At 53.2% G+C, this 19,774-nt stretch overlaps 5 protein-coding genes across 5 annotated transcripts; 3 read left to right on the top strand and 2 right to left on the bottom strand.

Annotated features, from left to right (window-relative positions):
• Nucleotides 1-781: 781 nt before the first annotated feature.
• CORC01_11415 (amidohydrolase) lies at nucleotides 782-5,236 on the top strand (the record flags this gene model as incomplete). Its single annotated transcript, XM_022623039.1, has 5 exons — nucleotides 782-1,987; nucleotides 2,042-3,703; nucleotides 4,088-4,112; nucleotides 4,364-4,675; nucleotides 4,737-5,236. 5 exons carry the CDS (start codon nucleotides 782-784, stop codon nucleotides 5,234-5,236), a joined length of 3,705 nt encoding a protein of 1,234 aa, XP_022470438.1.
• Nucleotides 5,237-5,579: 343 nt separating this feature from the next.
• On the bottom strand, nucleotides 5,580-7,192 carry CORC01_11414 (uncharacterized protein; the record flags this gene model as incomplete). The annotated part of the gene is made up of 2 exons (XM_022623038.1): nucleotides 5,580-6,546; nucleotides 6,609-7,192. The coding sequence occupies 2 exons, from the start codon at nucleotides 7,190-7,192 to the stop codon at nucleotides 5,580-5,582; spliced, it is 1,551 nt and encodes a 516-aa protein (XP_022470437.1).
• Nucleotides 7,193-10,412: 3,220 nt separating this feature from the next.
• CORC01_11413 (glycosyl hydrolase family 61) lies at nucleotides 10,413-11,402 on the bottom strand (the record flags this gene model as incomplete). The annotated part of the gene is made up of 1 exon (XM_022623037.1): nucleotides 10,413-11,402. The coding sequence occupies one exon, from the start codon at nucleotides 11,400-11,402 to the stop codon at nucleotides 10,413-10,415; it is 990 nt and encodes a 329-aa protein (XP_022470436.1).
• A 3,764-nt stretch (nucleotides 11,403-15,166) lies between these two features.
• On the top strand, nucleotides 15,167-15,659 carry CORC01_11412 (cytochrome c oxidase-assembly factor cox-23; the record flags this gene model as incomplete). Its single annotated transcript, XM_022623036.1, has 4 exons — nucleotides 15,167-15,249; nucleotides 15,309-15,416; nucleotides 15,512-15,539; nucleotides 15,612-15,659. 4 exons carry the CDS (start codon nucleotides 15,167-15,169, stop codon nucleotides 15,657-15,659), a joined length of 267 nt encoding a protein of 88 aa, XP_022470435.1.
• A 548-nt stretch (nucleotides 15,660-16,207) lies between these two features.
• Nucleotides 16,208-19,656, top strand: CORC01_11411 (N-acetyltransferase B complex non catalytic subunit; the record flags this gene model as incomplete). Its single annotated transcript, XM_022623035.1, has 8 exons — nucleotides 16,208-16,441; nucleotides 16,501-16,785; nucleotides 16,838-16,918; nucleotides 16,972-17,061; nucleotides 17,110-17,459; nucleotides 17,508-18,637; nucleotides 18,703-18,821; nucleotides 18,871-19,656. Coding segments are annotated over 8 exons (3,075 nt in total), but the record flags the coding sequence as incomplete, so codon positions are not given.
• Between the last annotated feature and the right edge of the window lie 118 nt (nucleotides 19,657-19,774).

Below are 19,774 nucleotides of genomic sequence, written 5' to 3'. Positions count from 1 at the left end.
CTAGCTTCTCCACGTTTCCTCGCACCTAGCATTCTGCATGTTCCCGTACGTATTTTTTGTTAAACCCACCACAATAAAAGAGATAAGTGCAGGTCAGAAAGACCCCACCATCAGGCCTTGAGTAGATGGACTCGCAAAACTCTGGTCAATAAGATAAAGCATAACGCTGACGATGTGGAAGTAAACGCCGGATCCTTTCATGACTGTGCGTGACTCCACCCCGCAATCGGACTTTGGATGCCGACAATCGATAAGACGAGTTCAAATGAAAAAGACAACGATACCTCCCCAAGCTTACTCATCATTCTTCATGGTATCCGTAGGGTACGGATTACGGAGACCTTACCTACCTTAGTACGTACCTAAGCTAGCTAGGCTCTGAGGGCTCATAAATCAGCAGAAGCTTATCTCTTCAGCTACGTAATCACGCAAGCTCCCACAGGGGTGAGCTCCTCATTCGACTCCACGCTCTCACCATCATCCATGTCATTGACCAGTCACATTGCCGAAGTCGCGACCGAGGGAAGCGATCACTCCCCCGTGTGCCCCTCCAGATAATCCAAAAGCTCATTGTCGCCTGCGATGTCTGCGCTCTGGGTTTGAAACGCCGGCCGATAATCCAGCCGAAGCGTCAGTCACCTTCTTCATTGGGTCAAGGGCTCTCCAAAGGAACTCAATCCTGAGAGGCTTGGAGCCAATATAACGTATCACTTGCTCCTGGAGTCTTTAGCATCTTTCTTTCGTTCCCTTTGCTTCAAAAAAACATCAAAACGTGGTTGTTATGGATTCGGAAAAGAGCGGCATGCTGCCGCCGTACAGCGCCGCGGAACTCCCAACGCCCTCGGGCCCCCGGCGTTCGTCTCATCACCACAAGCGATGGTTACGACCAAGACGCAGCATGAAGCTCGTTGTGGGATGTCTTGCGTTCATTGCCTTTGCTCAATGGAAACAGCTTTCGATACTGCCTTCGCGAGGGCCATCCTCATCCCTCTCCGCGGAGCATTTACAGCAGGACTTGGCGACCTGCGCGAAGTTGCGACACAAGCCACAGGATCCAATTGGCCTCGGTCGAGAGAAGAATGCCCGTTACGTCGACGGTCAGCGTCCAACACTCATCCGCAATGCCACAATCTGGGTTGGCGAGGCCGTCGAAGGAACATCCTCAGAAGACGCGCGCGCCGGCAAAGGTTATTCGTGGATCACTGCCGACGTCCTCATTGATTACGGTCTGATTCAGAAGGTCGAGGCCGACATTTCTCTCAGCTCTCTTCCCAAGGACATCCAGATTTGGGATGCCAAGGGCCGCCAATTGACCAGTGGCATTATTGATATGCACTCCCACGCTGGTGTCGGTGCCCTGCCCGAGCTTAACGGCAACCAAGACGTCAACGAGCTTTCCGACGACATTACTCCCTACGTTCGTTCGATCGATGGGCTCAACCCCCTCGATCCACAGATTCAGGTTATCAAATCTGGCGGTGTTACTACTTCGCTCGTCTTGCCGGGCTCTGGCAATAACATAGGAGGCGAGGCCTTTGTCATCAAGCATGCTGTTGGCAAGCCCGATGGTCGCACCGAGTTCTCCGCAGAGGATATGCTGGCTGACCCGGATCGCAACTGGCGGTACATGAAGATGGCATGTGGAGAGAACGCGAAGCGCGTGTACGGGAAGATCGGACACAGCCCATTCTCACGTCTCGGCGAGAGCTGGGAGTTCCGTCATGCTTTTGAGCAAGCAGCGAAGCTCGTGCAAGAGCAGGATGACTGGTGTGCGGCGGCCGACAAGTTTGGCGTCGAGAGCCAGTCGTCATACTTGCCCCAGGATCTCAAGTGGGAGAGTCTCAGTGCTGCCCTAAGAGGCCAAGTGCACATTAACACCCATTGCTACACGATACCTGATTTGGAGGCATTCGTTGACCACACCAACGAATTCAAATTCCCAGTGCGGGCCTTCCATCATGCTCACCAGACCTTCTTGGTTCCGGAGGTACGTCTTTCTATCTTCGCTGCTAGCGAGTACAACACTAACAAACTCACGTAGATCTTGAAACGCGTCTGGGGTGGTCGTCCGCCTGCTTCTGCGCTGTTTGCCGACAACATGTACTACAAGTCTGAGTCGTACGTTGGCTCCGAGTACGCTGGCAAGATCCTTTGGGAAAACGGTCTTACCCCCGTATACGTCAGTGACAACCCAGTTTTGAACGCCCAGCACGTTCTCTTCGAGGCTGCCAAGGCTTATAGATACGGCCTCCCCTACCATGCAGCCTTGTCCAGTGTGACATCTGCACCTGCCGAGTTGTTGGGCTTGGGCCAACGAATTGGGAAGATCAAGCCCGGGTTCGATGCCGACATTGCCGTGTGGGACAGCGATCCTCTGAGTGTTGGTGCTGCGCCCGCGCAAGTATGGATTGATGGAGCTGCCCAGTTCTCTGATCCTTTTGAGCTCAAGAAGCCTCTTGAAGGCCCCATCTCTCCAGACCCCAAACTGGCCAACACTACCGAGGACATCATTGATCTCAAGGAGGTTGTTTTCACAGGCGTTTCCAATGTATGGCTGTCGGGAGAGGAAGTTAGCACGGCCAACGACGAGACGGTGAACGTTGTCTTCTCCAACGGCGCTATCAAGTGCATTGGTGCCTGCGCGGAGGAGGTCGCGGCTGCCAAATCCTCGTCCATGAAGGTTATTGACCTGGAGAATGGCCACATCACCGAGTCTTTCACCGCGTTCGGTTCCCTCATTGGTCTCAACGGAATTGACAACGAGGCAGATACGGACAACGGCCGCAACCCCACTGGGTTCAGTCGTGGTCTCGACGGCCTTGTGCTTGACAATAAGAAGCTGCACGTGGCTAAGCGATACGGCGTCACCAAGGCCATCTCGGCGCCCAAATTCACCGGCGGATTGACGCATTCTGGAACCAGTGTTGGTTTCAACACCGACGCCAAGCACGCGCTCGAGAAAGGCGCTGTCTGGGCTGAGGATGTCGCTGTCCATCGTACACTGACTCTGGCCGCGAAGACAGGCGATAACCCCTCGATCTCTAGTGCCATTGGCGCGCTCCGACACGCTCTCTTGGAGGCAGTCGCAACCAATGACACTGGATCGGATCCTTTCTCGGAATCGGCCTACCTCAAGAAGGTGGTCAACGGGAAGCTGCCCTTGGTCCTGACAATCCACAGTGCCGATGCCATTGTCGCCGCCCTCAGAGTCAAGGCCACGGTCGAGGAGGCGTTGGCTGCAAAGAGTCATTCATCGGAGTCTCCCAAGCTCCGTGTTTCCATTATTGGAGGCGCGGAGTCCCATCTCGTCGCTTCAGAGCTGGCTGCTGCCAGTGTCGGTGTGCTTCTCGCACCATTCCAGTCATACTCAACTACCTGGGACCAGAGACGTTCTTTGACCGGCGCTCCTCTCACGAACGGTACCGCTATTGATACCCTCATCGACGCTGGAGTCATCACTGCCATTGGTTTGGAGGAGGATTGGTTGATCCGCGACTTGGGACTGCTGGCCGGCATTGCGCAGAAGAACGGAAATGGTCGGTTGAGTGAAAAGAAGGCCTTGGATCTGGTTTCCACCAACGTCTACAAGATCCTCGGCATTGAAGAGTCGCAGTCGAAGAGCGCCCGCCACTTTGCTGTGTACGAGGGTAGCCCACTTGAGATTGGGGGAAGAATTCGTGCTGTCAGCAGTGGCCGTGACACTGTGTCTGTTTTCGTGTGAACACCTACGCATCTAAATCAGGTACTTTTTGTTTATCGAAAGGCCCATTAATGACTCGGAAGGTGTTCCGATCCTGGTTCCGAGCCGCGCGGGGAAGATAGTAATCCAACACATGATCGAAACGCGTAACGGCTCACTTGATGACGGAGAATGATATTGAAAATGCCCCATTGGAAGCTCATTATTAAAATGATTAGATACAGCTGAATCAGCTCTAGCCGTCCTGATTTGCCGCAGGATGGTGCTGATATTCCTTTGACAAAATGGTCCCGCGCGGGTATTACCAATCTGATCCCGGACGGAGGCGATCTCGGCATATCACCCGTTGACCAATGAGAAAGACCTAATGTGAAACCAACCAAACAGATGCTCTTGCTATTTGAGCTCCCTAGTCCCCCACCATCCGATCGGTTAGTAAGGGTCCAATCGCAGCTAAACAGCACCGGATGACAACAGAAACAAGAACTCTATCTTACTTGACCAGGACTCTGCGATTCCCGAAAATTAATTGGGCCAGCAAACGGAAGTATAGACAATCATCCACAATGACACGCGCTGCAGCAGTTTGTGTGTCGCACGGCGGAGGTAGCTGAGCCCCTTTATAGACCCCAGAAAGCTCCAGCACTGACTTACACACCCAAGGTCCCCTGCCTGTCTTAGGAGACCCTGGACACGCTGCCTCAGCCGCATCACTCAAGAAGCGCGTGCCCAAGATTCTGAAGCTCAACACACCAGACGCACCGAGAGCCATCGTGGTTGTAACGGCACATTGGTCTGAAGGTGCACCAACCATCTCATCGGGAGATCGCCATGAGTTGTACTACGACTATGGCGGCTTCCCGCGGGAAGCATACTCACTCAAGTATCCCGCCGCGGGATCCCCAAGTATCGCACAAGAGTTAAAGCAAGCTCTTGAGAAGGAGGGTCTTTCACCGGTGCTCAACTCACGTCGCGGTAAGTCGAACCGATGGATGGCATACCCGCGGCAGTTGACCTCGACTAATACACAATTCAGGTTGGGATCATGGCGTCTTCATTCCACTCCTGCTCATCCACCCTGCCGCCGACATTCCAGTGATCCAGCTTTCAGTACTCGCCTCCGAGGACCCTGACGAACACTTTCGCATGGGTCGTGCCCTCTCGGCCTTGCGCGACTCAAACGTTGCCGTCGTTGGCTCAGGGTTTGCTTCGCTTCACGACATGGGAAAGCTGCGATCCATCATGCTGGGAGGAGATCCGGCAACAGGAAAGAGGATCGGAAAGCAGGTTGATGAGTGGAACAAGGAGCTTACGGATGCCGTACTCCTAGAGAAGCGCGAAGACCGTACAAAGGCGCTGTCCAACTGGCGCAAATTCTCCCACAGCTACGAAATACACCCTCGCTACGGTGCTGAGCACTTCATGCCTCTACTGGTATGCGCAGGTGCTGCTGAGGACGAGGTTGGCCGGGAGTACAATGACGACTTCTATGGCGCGAATATCAAGACATACTATTGGGGAGATGTACGTGTCTGATTATTCTAACTAGCACTTTATTCCATCTATATGCCCATACCGAAGCGCCAGTTCCTGTCCGCATCTATCCCAGCGAATTGTGGAGACGGCGAGACACTGTATCTGCGCCCTTCTATCCCATAATACATTGACTCGTCACATCATGATTCTTTCAATGTTCTCCTGGCCAAGAACCCCGACGCCCAATGCTGATGGAAAATAATACAGTCCTCCAAGTGGAATAGCCCCCGAACATCCTCCAATTCCGTCCAAGTGAAACATATTTTATGAGCGCAAAGAACACAAAAAGTGGTGTAAAACATTATGGATTAGGGGCCATGGTATAGACCGGTCAGATAAGTCGTTAGAACTTGCCTCCAATGCCCATGGCATCGACAACGTGAGAGTCTTTTTCGACGACCCAGCCGGTTTGCACGTAATTGGAAAGCCAGCTGACCTCACGTCCGCGGTGGCCATCGCAGTCACGGCATCCACGTCTCGCCATCTCGAGGCCGGTGACACCGTCCATGACGCCGCTTCTGCCGCCGACAGTCGCTCCCAGACCGGTCCAGCTGAGACGGCGACTGTCTTTGCGGGATCGGCGTGTCTGCGCGTGGTTTGCCATGGCGGCGAGCTCTCGTTTCTCGGCAACGTCGCGGTCAATCATCATGACATAATCGAGGATGCTTCTGGGTGCTTGAGGCGATGAAGGATCGGGAAAGAGAGCCGAGAGGTAGTCTGTCAGAAGCATCACGGGGCGTTGGTCGGGAACCCAGTGGCCAGAGGGTTGGGGAACCTGGTTTTGAATCACAAAAACGCCACCGCAGAAGCGGCCGTCAAGCTTCTTCTGAACAGAACGGAGCACACCCATCTGCGCAAATGGGTCGTTGGCATAGGCGAAGTGCTCGATGTGAGGACCGCGGTCTTCGACCACAGCGGTGGATCCATCGTCAAAGCGTGTAACTTTTCGGCTGGTTTCTCCAACAGGGATGACGAATTCTGAAGCCGCGGCGCCAAATGTGTAGATCTCGAGCTTAGAGAGCTTTTCGGCCTGGATATCGGAGCAGAGACGGGCGAGAACGTGTGCAACGGGGAGAGAGCCGTTGTTGTGAGCGAGGACAACGACACGGTGAACGGCGCCGTCAAGGAGTGCTGTACGGAGCTCGGTGTAAAGGGCGCGCGAGGCCTGAGTCTCGAATGGGAAGCACCGCTGGATGGCGAGGAGGAGCATGTCGAAGGGGAGGCCGTAGGTTGCCATCTGAATGCCGCTGAAAGAGCGGCCGAACAAGCGGGCGAGACGAGGAATCGTGCATTGCGTGAGGTGGGTTGAACTTCGTGGTTGTCAGTTTCTACGGAGTCGTTGTGGATGAGGTGAAAGAGGGGGGAAACTCACCTCGTACCCATGCCGCCAATGAAGATCCATCTCTCATTATCATCGTCGATATCTGTTGTGCTGTTCCCGAACTCGTCACAGCTGGCCATGACTTCGTTTCCGTTCATCAACCAACTCAGACCCAAAACCATGCTCATCGAGATTCCCAACCAAGCTCCGAACAAGATCCCCGGAAGAACGATGAACAACGGGATAGCGAGTGTCACGATCCCGACCTCAACAATGGCCAGGCTGAGTTGGACGACGATGTCCTTGAGGTGGCTCTTAGAAAGGTGCTGGCGGTGGTTGGCGACGTGTGTTCTCAACGAAGCCATCAGACCCGGCATCATCTGCCACATTTCTCGTAGGTCTTCGTGAAGCAAAGGTAATGTCGGCTTCTGGGCTAGTGGCACGGTTCCGCAAGCTCCATCGATGAGTGGTGGGATATATGTTACTGAAGGTCCGCATGTCTTGATCGGTCCGCATGTGCTGTTCCTTGGTGATGTGCGGGGTGAGCCGGTGGGTGATTGATACGACGGTGATCTCGCCAGCCACGGCATGACAGGCGAGGTTGTTGGAGATCTTTTTGCTGCTATGAACGGCATCGGAACAGGCTCTTGGAAGAAACCAAAACGCAGGGCGAAAGAAGGATATAGAGAGACGGGTTGAGGTAGGTATGGAGCCAAAGAGCTTGGAACGAATGCAAGGGGGTCCGATCAAGAAGTTAAGGTTACACCCATGAAGATTCACATGCAACTGGGGGTTCTTTTAATCTTCGTTGCGTTGTTGTTGTTGATGTCTCGTCGTTCATGCTAGATTTTAGTGCTTGCTCTCCCTTATCATTCCTCTTGCCGCTCGGGCAATCTTGTTGCAGACACCGGCGCAGAGCGCTTGTTTGGTGGCGCATTCCGCGGCCAAATTCGCCTCGTGCCTTGACCATCTGTTTAAGTCGTGCCCTATTTGAGCCAGAGTGAGAAATTGGTTTAGGAAGTTTGTTTGGGTTCTCGTCTGGGCCGGTTTGTTTACTTTCGAGTTCATCCCACTTACAAGAATTGCTCCGAACTCACGAGGGGCTCGTCCGACATTGTCTCCAGAGACGCTGATTGGTGATGTCTTGCAGGATGATCCGGACGCACGAATGGCAGAACAAGTAACCTCCCAGGCTAGTTTCCATCAACCTTGCAGCCTTCGGAGCCCCTGCAGCGGACCGTCGATTCTCGTCCGAACTCTGAGCAGAATTAAGATGGCATTGATCACCCGGGCTACTCGGGTTCCAAAGCCGGGTCTCTCCCGTTGCAGCTAGATGCTGGGGTCATGTTGGGCATTCCTTTGGGATGAATGGTGCACCGAGCAACAAACTTTCACGTTGCAGCCCTAGGAGAACGAGGCGCACAGACGGGCCGTTTCTTCTGCTCGTCCTTCTTCCACTAAGCCGCTTGGGTTCAGGGTTCTGGTGAGCCTCTGGGGAACTAAAAGGCGAGAAGGCGCTGGACTGGAAGACGATATTTTCGTCTAAGCTCTAGGTGGCGGCCCTTAGCCGCGAGCTCCCTTGCATGTGAAGTTCTGACGTAAGTTCGTCTGGTCTCCCGCGCCCGGCAGAGCACGTTTTTTCTTTGTGCCCGGATGTTGAGCTTCGGTCTCCGATGGGGCCGTGACTCGGGGCCTAAGACTTCGGTAGAGCTTCTGCCCACCACTCAGCGATTGGAACTCGCGGGAGGACGGGAATCTCTGAAACACTAGACAATGCCAACTGAGGATTGACCCCCAACTGATAGCGGATTCCCAAACGTTTCCAGATCCCAATCTTCCCTTTCGGTAAGGTATCTGCGGGTTAGGAATGGAAACACTAATAACCCCAGAGATATATGGGTCTCGAGACACTCGGAGACACTCGACAACGCATGTCAACGCAGCGCATCCACGGTGATCGCATGCATTCTTGGGCAAGCGACCCCCAACCAGTATCTTCTTCTAAGTACAGAGACAGCTCACTTGAGATAAAGGTTTGCTTAGAATAGGAGGATCAGTTTGAGCTTCTAGTCCAGGAGGTCAACGCCCACTTTAAAACATGAGGCGCTCAGTTTCTATACTGGAAGGATTCTAAGCACGGACTGGACGTGGCTGCGGCTTGCCAGAGGCCGTCCGTTATCCGTTTATCAGTGATGGACTTGAAACTGTTTCTTTGAGAGTCCCTGTTGGGTCGCGACCTGGCTTGTAGACTTCCGTTTATCAACTGGTGGTCCTGTGGCATTGGACCTTGCATGGTGGGGTGGAAGTATGGTGGCCAAGCCGGCTCACGCGAGGCGTCTTTGAAGATCTTGTCTAGCCTCCGTGAAGAATGCCATTGTATGTGGCAAAGAGAATCAGCGACGCCAATCGGCACTCGCAGCCACATATTCATCATACCCGACGAATGCGACGCCAATATTTCAGATACGGGTTGCAGCTCCAGCAACCACGTTGTCAGAGACGACACTCCACGAGTATGGACCAAAATTACGTGTAACAGTATTCATCCGCTACTGAATGAGCCAATGTCTACCGAGAAACTTTTGCACTCGGCTGTCTCCAAAAATCGAAAACTTCGACACAAAGACGGTGAAATTTTGACTTCCTGAAGGCTGACACTCTCCGTCAAGGCATCACCCTAGTCCCTGTGATCCATCCGATCTCGAGATCGTCAAAAAGAAGCCCAGGTCAGGCTAGATTTTTTCTTCTGCATTATCTTTGCATTAATTTATTTAATTCTTCACATGAGCCCAAACTTCAACTCTTCGATACGTGGTGCATGAACCAATATGGCATTCTGTAAATACGTAGAGAGGCGTTGCTCAACTGTAAAGAGGCGATGCTCAACAGGAAAATGTAGTGCTGCATTCACAAGTGTCTTCCGAGATCACATGTACAAAAGACAATTGACAAATTGGGTTCTGTTCTCAACGCAGAGCGCTTCTGGACGGCCAATTCGACAATGGAATTGACATCACTCATAACGACGATTGGGATTATTAAACCACTCGGGTCAGCAAGTTACGTGTTACAGATTAACTAAGAAGCAAAAGACCATTGGCGGAAAGTGTAACGATATTAAGGTCATTTGGACGAGCTGGTAGTTTCTTGGCCGATCAGCACCAGACATTTAATATACACCATGCAAACTTGGATCTTGGCTCAACATCCTCCCTGGCCACGTGTGTAGCTAAGCTTGGTAGATCGAATTGCGACATTATTTAGAGCCCCAATCTGATCCGCGATAAGACCAGCACCAACTTGCAACGGCGAGTGATGTTTCAATACGCGTAATCAGTAGCTCACCTTGTAATCTTGAAGGATATCCGCACTAATTGATTGGTACGCTGCCGCTTGTCCACTGGAGTTGAAGTCTACTTGGTATCATCAGGGGCTACTGAGTGGGTTCGAAGAATCACGGCATACAATAGCACCGGGGAATGTACACTTTGTAGGCTCAAGTGGGCAGTCGATGCCGGACAGTAGTCAGTGGAACTTGGAAGAGACATTTTCTTTTGCAAGTCACTTGAAGGTAAAACGCTGAAATCTTGGTATATGCAGGCTTAATGCTATTCAAGCTACTATGTACAGGAATACAGAAGGTGAGGTTGTGTTCCAGAAAAGTGAAACTCACATGCCTCTAGAACCGTGCACCGGGCAAGACGCAGTAAGCCTGGATTGCACATCTGGTGTCCATGATAAAACCCAACTCCAACTTGTGACTCGTGGAACCATCATGGTTGAAAGAACCATCTATGACCGCTAAGTCGCACAACTCTCTCGTCTCTCTTCCCAGCTTCACAGCGCTAGACGAATTTAGTGAGCAGAGCGGCGGGCCTTGCGGGAGCGGCGGCGCTTGCAGCCGGCGCTGGGGGCCTTGGAAGGAGTAGCAACCGGGGCAGCAGCGGAGCTGGAGCTGGCAACGGGAGCAGCAGAGCTGACGGCCGTGGCGAGAGTGGTGGGCTGGGCAGCAGCGCTAGAGGAGGCGACGGGAGCAGCAGTGGTGGTAGCAGCGGGAGCGGCAGAGGAAGCGGGAGCAGGAGCGGGGGAGGTGCCGGAGCCGGAGCCACCGGTCCAGACCTCAGGACCGGGAGCCTTGTAGGTGGAGGCGTCGGCGCTATAGAGGTTGAAGTGAATACCGGCGTCGGAGTACTTGTAGCCGGTGGTGAAGTCAAAGTTCTGGGGAGGGACATCGGAGCCGGTACCAGTGATCTCGAACTGGGCGCAGGCGGGGTAGAACTGGGCACCACGGGCGGGGTTGACGTCGTAGGTGGTATCGGACTCGTGAAGGGCAATGATCTCCTGGCGAACAAGGTACTTGCCGGCCTTCAAGGTGGCAGGAATGGTGACCTTGGGAGACTGGCCCTTGTTGGCAACAAGGGTCTCGACAGCCCACTTGCCGTTCTCGTAGGTGGACTCCTGGATCTTGGTCCAGATGGCTTCGGCACCGTTGCCCTCGGTGTAGGGAGCGATGTAGGTGCTCACGGGACCCTTGTGTGAGAGGTCGATGATGTCGTCACCACGGCTGTTGTGGTACCACTCGAACTGGAACTCATCGCCAGCAGCGGCCTTGACGAAGCCGGTCTGAGCCTTGGCACCGTTGACGTTGCAGACAATGCTGGGGCTGGTGATGTCCTTGACGGGGTTGTTGTTATCGGGGGAACGGATGTACTTGGTGGTGCCGGTACCGGTGGAACGGCCGTCGCCCTGGTCCTCGCCGTTGACCCAGACGTCGATGGTAAGGGTGTGGGCGGCTGAGTAGCCGATGAGAGTGGCAAGAGCCGCGGCGGTGAATGAGAACTGCATTGTGACGGTGATGGGGAGTTTTCGGTCGAAAGTTGGTTGGATCTGAAGTGAAAGTGATGGAGGTTGTGCTTTGTGAGCGTGGGCGAACGTCTAGTTCGTAAATGAGCGTATGGCACAGCCAACAAGAGAGAGACTTGAGTACAGGGAAAGAATGACACCGGTGTGATAATGAGGAGAGAAGTAGAAAAGAGGTAAAAGGGTTCAGGAGGAGTAGGATGAGGGAGTTTTATAAGACGTAGGTGTACGTTGTTGCGGTAGTTGATAGTTGGACCCCCGTCCACAACATCTTCCAAGCCGTAATCCATCTTTCCTGCTTCAATCTCGAATCGTCTACGCCCATCTCCGACCCAGACCCCATCTCACCGCACTAAGTCGAGGTAGGCAGCCAATCTGGGACTGCATCTCGCCTCCTCCATCGCGCGGCTAGAGCTGGCGATTCCGTCAGTTGCCCAGCAGGCCAGTCTGCCAGGGCCCCTGACTCCCCAAGTGGTGTTAGTCCGCAATACAAAGTATTGATGTGGACTCGTGGAGGACAAGGGTTTGCCCTGGCAGCGCGTACGGACAGACGACGATGGAGTCTTTCGTCTCATCCTCCTCTCCTGCCAAGAGCCGCAGGAACGGTGCAAGACGTAGAGAATGAGATGAGGCTAATGGGTCCGTGGGGTGTTCTGCCCATGGATAGCGTGTTGGATCCCGTCAGGCCCTGTCAAGCCCTGCTGTTCGGCCGCAACCGAGGATGGATTCATTAATGAAGCCGTTGCGATTAAAGTGAGCTTGGGGACGTGAAACACGCAACCAGGGTGGCAGTGGATCATGATGAGGCCCCTTGCAGCGGCGCGGCTAACCCAAACAACCTTCTTGGGGCTTGATTCCCGGGGTAGGGGCGACTTGAAGACCCGGTCGAGTGGCCACACCCTCCTGGTCTCCGACAGGGTAACCCTCGAGGGGCCATTCCCAAGCTGGGCAAGCACTCGGTTGAGGAACATGGTCGAACATATGGAGACGTTCTCGTTGGTGGCTCACTACCTATCCGTACTGGTGGACAAGAACCACTTGACAGTTTGCCAACTTTTTTGTCAGGGAAGTGACATTAAAGTATAATGCAGAAGAAAGCAGATAATCGCCCAGTTTCAGGTCGTTGATGCACGACGCAACGCTTGCATCGGCCATCACAAGTCGGCCAGGCACAGGACTTTCAGTCATCCATGGACGGATAGATTACAGGTCTGGGCCTTGACATGCCTGCTTTGTTTGGAAATCATTGGCCGATGAGAACTAGAAGTTGATAAAATTATACCTCATGTAGGTATTCGTAAGGGCAGCTCGCCCACCAGGTTATGAAAAGTCTACCCGGAAAGGCGAGTATTCTGGACAGAAAGGCATGTCATGATCGAGGAAGGTAAAAACCTGGAGAACGGTCGGAGAGCGAGACAGACAAAGAAAGGGATTGGTAAGAGATTTGGGGAACAGGAGAGAGGGAGAGAGACACCAGCGGAGATTATTGCGTGAAAACCGTGTCAGATCCGGGCCCGGACATGTACGTCAATCAATTAGGGATCGATTCTGGGAAGCTGGCTGGGCCGCTGGGGGGCTTCTGTGGAACCAAGCTGAAAAGTGAGGCCGGTCTCTTGGTCCGTCTCCCAAACTTACCATGAGCTCGTCTGTTTGATCCCAGCGACCTCTCGAGGTCGGTCGAAGTGGGGTGCCGTTTCTGTGGGTGAGAAACGGAAGCAGATGGCGAAAATGCGGTGACGATCATGGAATGTGTCTTTTAACGATCGTATGTTGCATGATCTCCATCTTAAAGGTCTTCACTATGACTCCTTGGCGACTGGTTGTGTGTGACGAGGGCCAGCAGTTGATAGATCGGGTCGCTCCAGTCATCAGAGGACCACATGTCCCCGTGTTCTTGGTAGCCGGCAGTGCCTATCCGTATTCAAGCATGTATTCGTAGGCGGGCAAACACGAAAAATCAGTCCTCGGGGCGATGAAAGGAATATGTGGGGAGTATGTTTGCCACTCGACTGAAGAGCAAAATCGATAAAAAGGGGCCAGCCCCAGGCTCGGGTAAACAGACCAGTTGGGTAAACAGACCAGTTGGGCTGTCGGCTCATGCAGTGGTGGAGATTAACTAGAAAAAATCATGCTGTGTTCGGGTGATGGGCCAACTCGGGGGTATGGCAAACTCATTTCGCAAGAACCTGGCAGATCCGCCCGGCGTTGGTGATGATGCCTGCTGACAGGACTGCGGCGGCATCGGAGTATTTGCGTCTGCAATTTTCTACCGTCCACCGCCCAATTCTTTGCGGTGTGAGTTAATAGGGGCGACCAAGGTGAGTATGAATTATGATTGTGCGCGGCCGGAAAGATTCCAGGCGGCGGGTCTGCTGAACAAACAACGTCCGCGGGTTCCGTGGTCGGGGGAGTTGTTCAAGTCCTTTCAACGCGACGTACGGAGTACTCTTACCCGTACTAAGACTTGCCTTTCGGGTTGGAACTGATACGTAGGTTTGTGGTATTAATCAGTTGTCGAAAATCTTCAGTGAGCCAAAGAGACACAAGCCTCAAGGTGCCCGCGTCCGCTGCCTGCGTCCGCGACGGCGGCTGAGGTTCGATGTGTGCCAGTGTAAGACATGGCACGGGGCTTGACAGCGCTTCTGAATCGAGCTTGTGCTAGATTGGCGATCGTGGCGGTTCCCAAAAGCAACGGCGTGTCTCTCTTACAGTTGCCCTCCACATGTCGGTTCTTGGCAGCGACAAGCCGCACCAAATAAACGAGGTCTGTCTTTCGTGCCGGTGGGACGTGGGATTCTGGAGTGGGATGGGCAGCGGGGTGGTGTCCAAACCTGGCAGGAACAAAAAAAGAAAAAGAAAAAGGGGTTGGGGAAGGGGAGGGGGTTTTTCGCACCTCAGTCCCTGTGTGCGTATCTGTATAAGGCACTGGGTCACGGGTGCAGGTGGAATATCACGGGTATCGTGGACGCATCTGGATGATTGACGTCGGGTGGGAAAAGAGGGACGAATGTGGTTGAAATAAACACCATGCACAAGAGCACCACTTCATATCCAGTGTTGTGTCTACCTTAACGATAGAGTTATGGGAAACCTTGAACTCTATTGAGGAAAGACCTCAGTTTGTCGGCAAAATCGGCCTCACGCGGCATGGGCATGCGTTGCCGGATTCCCACCTGCCACCCTGCCACCCTGCCACGCAACTTTGGTCTGCGGCAAGCTGCAAAGGTGAGCGGCCCGCGGGTGCGTGGCAGCGTGGGCGCCGGGCGGGCACTGCGCAGTCAATCATAGAAGCGGATCTTAAGGTTCAATCGCTGCTGGGCATTGCCCTGTACTCGCTTCAAATGGCTTTCTGCTGCTCGCTGCACTTTGGCTTTCTCTCTGTCTTGTTCTTGGCGGGTGCAGGGACATTTGTTACCTTAGGAACCTACCGCAGGTAGCGAGCGACTTGGAGACTGGAGATTTTTTTTTTTTTTTTTTTTTTTTTTTTTTGGAGAAGAGGCCCTGTGGATGCCTCTGAAGTATACCCCATTTATCAGGCATCAAAATGAGGTGCTCTTATCTTATCGCGGTCAGCACTCCTCCCGTCACAACGTCACCAAAGTAAATGTTTGTCGCATTCCGCCAGCAGCAAGCAGCAAGCAGCAGCGCAGTGTGCCTTTAACCACCCCACAAGTTGACTGAAATCACCAAACCAAAAGCCTCAGCCGGCCCTCCCTGCTGCCACCCTCGACCGATTACCGTTGATTGTAATGTCGGAGCCCCAGAAGCCTGCAACGGGTGCCCCCGAAAAGGTCGACGAGACCTACACTGAGAGCAAGGCCAAATTCGAAGGGTAGACCAACCTACCCGAGCAATCCGATTCCGCAACAATTTACCAACGGAGTCATATAGGAAAGCGAAGAGTGAATACTTTGACCCTTGCCAAGAGCTCGCGCAGAAGAGCATCAAGTGCCTGCACCGGAATGGGGGTGACAAGTCCATGTGCGGAGATTACTTCCAGTAAGCGCGTGCCTCTACCTTTGATCTGTTGCTCGGGATATATTGAGTCTTCTGCTCAGAAATGGTAGAAAGTGTAGGCTGACCTTATGTCCCAGAGCATACCGAGATTGCAAGAAGGCCTGGGTATGCCTCCCCCTCCCTCCTTCGTCTCATTGGCACAGCCAGCCATATCCTCAGCCACTAATTTCACTACAGTTCGACAAGCTTAAGGAGGAGCGCAAAGCGAAGGGTGCTTGGTGGTGATGCGGAGGTTTCCGATTGACGTACGCCTACGCCGACATGATATCGAGACGAACCGAACCGAACCGACCCAAGTCGAAAAAGCCCTTGCAAGGGCAAAAGGACACGTCCTTGTACATTTTGTAAAACAGCACGCACACATGGAATGGAGTAATTATATGTATGAGTAACTCGGTCATGTTTCAAGATAGATACCACCTCGTCTTGTTGGGTTTCAATGGTGTTGACTTGGATTGCCAATAGAGTAAACCTGCCTACCCTAAGGCCATGCATTACTGTTGAAAGATGGCCTTCTTTTAGATTGCACAGCTTTGGTGTGAGCTCTTGCTTGAATGCTGGACAAATGACGGGGGCTATGCCGGGCTAAAGTAGTTAATAATCCGAATGTCATCATGGAACCCATATCCAGCTCAGCCATCGATACGGGCCGGATCGGCACCGGGCTTACGGGGGCAATACGGCCGGGGAACGGCATCCCGCCATAAGTCTCGAGGTGATGTGGAGTCCCGGCTTTTCGGGAAGAATGTTTACCCGAGTAGCCAATCAAGCAACACAATCACCATAATCGTCTCACCAGCTCCTGCAGCACCTTACAGCACAGTGCCCCTCCAAAGCTGATTCTGCCCCGCCATCCGATCAGAAGCATCACCATGTCCTGGAACCGGCCTCAGCTGAGGAGCGGCACCGATCTGCAGTTGCAGTCGGCTTTCAACGACGGACAATGGGCCAACGCTATCCGTCTCGCTGAGCAGCGATTCCGGACCTTCAAAGATCCTTATTTTGAGGTTTGCTCTCGCCTCACCGCCCAATATGACCCAAAAATACAACTGACCATATCATCCAGGCCGTGAAGATATGCGCCGAAAGTCAGCTGGATTCACCTGTGGAGAAGGCGTCACCTTTCATCGCCATCCAAAAACTGGTTCAGGATCCGTCCGCCGTGAGGGACCCCGACACTCTGGAGTTGCTGGAGTGGGCTTCCGAAGAGTTTATTGGGGATCAGGACTTTTCCGAGACCTTTGGCCCCTTGAAGCTGCGCTATGTCAAAGCAAAGCCCAAGGAAAAGAACGGCGGCACGAGATGCCTTGAATCATGTCTGCTGCACTGGGACTTGATTAGTGCACAGCAAGTGAGTGGCCCTGAAACTATGAAGGATCAAAGATACTGATGCGCGCAAACAGATTGCAGCAGTGCTCGGCAAGTCGTTCCCGCAAGAGAGAAGTTTCCTGTTCTGGAATATCGCCATTACCCATCTGCTAGCAGTGAGTTTTTCATTCTTTCAAAAAGTCAAGGGTCGCAGCTAATTCCAAGCAAGACCAACGACCAATGTCCAGCAGGAAAGAAACAGCTCTATGGCATGCTCGCTCTCAAGCAAATGCAGCGCGCTGCGCAGTTTTCTGAACAGGTAAGAGTAGTGGCAGTAACTCAACACGGTAGCTGACCTAAGTGACAGAGCGGCGCCGAGAGGAAAGACGAAGTCTCCGACCGAGCCATTAGGACTGAAGAAGAGATACTCCTCTTTTACCGCATTCTTGAGGCCCATGGCTCTACTGCCGAGTGGGATGCGGCTCTCAAGGTTCCCATTCTCAATCCAGTCTACCAATTTAGGAAAGGACGTAAGGATTTGTTTTTGCAAGCTATAGAAGTTCTCGAGCGGAAGGGAGAGTGGAAAACTGTCTACGATCTGTGCAAGGATTGTCTCTCAACGACGGACGAGAATAAACAGTTGAGCCTTCTTGCTTGTGACTATGCTGTGTGGAAGAAATTCCTCAATGCAGCTGGCCAGATAGGACAAACTCAAGAGTGAGCCGTACCCCTTGCATTGATGCTGTCTTTCTCTAACGCTAGCAGGGCCTCGGCCGAGGTTTCCGAACTCATCGACCGTTTTCTGACTCAAGAGGGTGTACGGTCTATTTATAAGCGCAACGTCCGTCTGGCAAAGGTTGAAGCAGCATTCCTCTTTCCCAAGACCGCACAGCCAGGCTCTGATGCCATTTCGAACGAGTTCGAGGAACTTCGCCAATACATTGAAGTCGAGTGCGAATCGCCCGCCTGCTTCGACGACGTCAAGGGCTTTGCCGAACGACTTCCGCCACAAGAGAGCAAAGCACTTGCCTATAATTTTGTTATTGGGCTGTCTCAAGAGTCCCAGCACCCTGCGAGATCAGCGTCTGTGAAGGCACTTGCCTACAAGCTGCAGTACCTCGGACTGTCCTCAACTAAGAACCTCGTTCGTGTTCCGAACGAAGACGTCAAGGGACCAAATGATTGGAAATGTCTCATTTGCAACACTACGAACAAGTCATCTACCTGCACAGCCTGTGTTAAGAAACTCCTGGAGTCAACATTGAGCTTGTACTCTTCCCTGATCAATTCTTCCGAAATCGGCCAGCTCGACTGTATACCGGAACTTGCTATACTTGCAGCATCATGCTGTGTTAGGCTGAGCTGCGCCCACGAGCGTGGCACTGACAATCCCACATCGCCTTCAAGCAACGGCAGACCTGATCGCTTGCTTCAGGCTGCCCTCATCATCGAGGACCAGCTCACCAGAACTCCAAAACACACACGACTTACACTGGTTCTCGTGCGCATCTACCTTGTGCTTGGCTGCGCTTCCCGTGCTCGTGAAGTGTGGGATACCGCAGACGTCAAGCGCACCATTATCGATTCGCTCGGCCCCTACTTCTTTGATCGCCTGTCAACAGTTGCGCCAACGTTGGTCCTTCCGCCGAACAGACCCGAAGGGGGACTGATGCAGGGACTAAAATCACATTACAGGGCCTCACTCAAGCTGAGAATGCCTAGAAGGCTGGCTGATGCCTTTGAGGCTGAGAGCTACACCGCAATTCTCGACATCCCCAGTTACACTGAGCGGCTGAGGTCGAGTTGCACTTTGGTGATGGGATATGTAGAAGAATCTCGAGCTGCTCGAGCCCTGGGTATTCATAGTGACTCGGTATTTGATGAGCCGGCGATCGGTAAGCCATGTCCACTTTGACGCGGATTTCTTTGCAGTCCCTTGATGCTGATAGTCTATTTGCAGAAGAGATCACCGACAACTCTGTGCTGAACGAGGTTATCGACTACGGATCTGTGCCTAACTTGGAGGCTGCCTCAAGCCGGCCTATATACGACGTTCTGCGGCTGGGTCCTGATCCATCAGTATGTATTTCGCGAATGTGCTCGATTCCTTTTCTAACTACTTAACCAGAACCTACGGTCCCACTTGGCTCTCGCTGCAGAAAGATTCTTCGAGATCATGTCATTTAAACCGGCATCGTCTTACAAGGTCGCCAACGTCGCGCAGATGACAGCGGCAGAGCTGACCTTTGTCGTAGAATCCCTCCAGCGATTGGGCAACTCCCTTAGTAGATTCCTCCATACCCGCGGGAAGAATCTTACCCAGCAGGAGGAAACCTACTACGAAGTCATTTCTCTTCTGACTACCCTGATTCCCAGCTCTGTCTCCGCCAGTAGAAGCCCGCCGCCTCCCGAACTTCTTGCAAGCATTGTGTCGGCGATCAAGTCGGGTCTAGAGGTCCTTCGGGCGCAAGCGCTATCGACGCTAGCTGATGCAGAAGAGCCCAAGTTGCTACTGATGCTGGGCTCGCTCCATGGCCTGTCGATTCTTCGCGACGCTGCCGCTGCCGTGAAGCTGGCGACATCGTACATTGTGGCTTTCAACGGGCGCGAGAAGGAGAGGGACCGCTCCGGGCAAAGCAACGTGCCCAAGGATGTGATGGCTCAAGTCAAGGCTTTAGAGGCTGCAGCTGGCACTGCCTTTATAGAGGGTAAGGCGCGGGTTGCTCTCCTGAAGCAGGAAAGCAATACGCTGAGTGCCAAACTGAGCTCCTGGACGTTTGAGACAGAGTCTGGGGACGACTTGTCAAAACAGATACGTGAAGTGGCAGGATCTCACGTAAGCGTTTGGTCACAGCGGGTAACCGACAGCTGGCGAACGAATGTGAAGGGTTGGGAGTCGGTGCGATGGGAGTAGACGCCTCATTTCATTCATGATCCAGCCCATACCCAAATTTTTTTTTTTTTGGGAGAAGTTGGAGCTGGAGGCTATCACCCAAAAGCTCAGGAGCCCAAAATAGAAAACCGTCATGTCA

Source organism: Colletotrichum orchidophilum (genome assembly GCF_001831195.1).
Source record: "Colletotrichum orchidophilum strain IMI 309357 chromosome Unknown Scaffold_124.1, whole genome shotgun sequence".
NCBI classification, from domain to species: Eukaryota; Fungi; Ascomycota; class Sordariomycetes; order Glomerellales; family Glomerellaceae; genus Colletotrichum; species Colletotrichum orchidophilum.
This window is presented reverse-complemented; position numbering and strand designations above follow the sequence as displayed.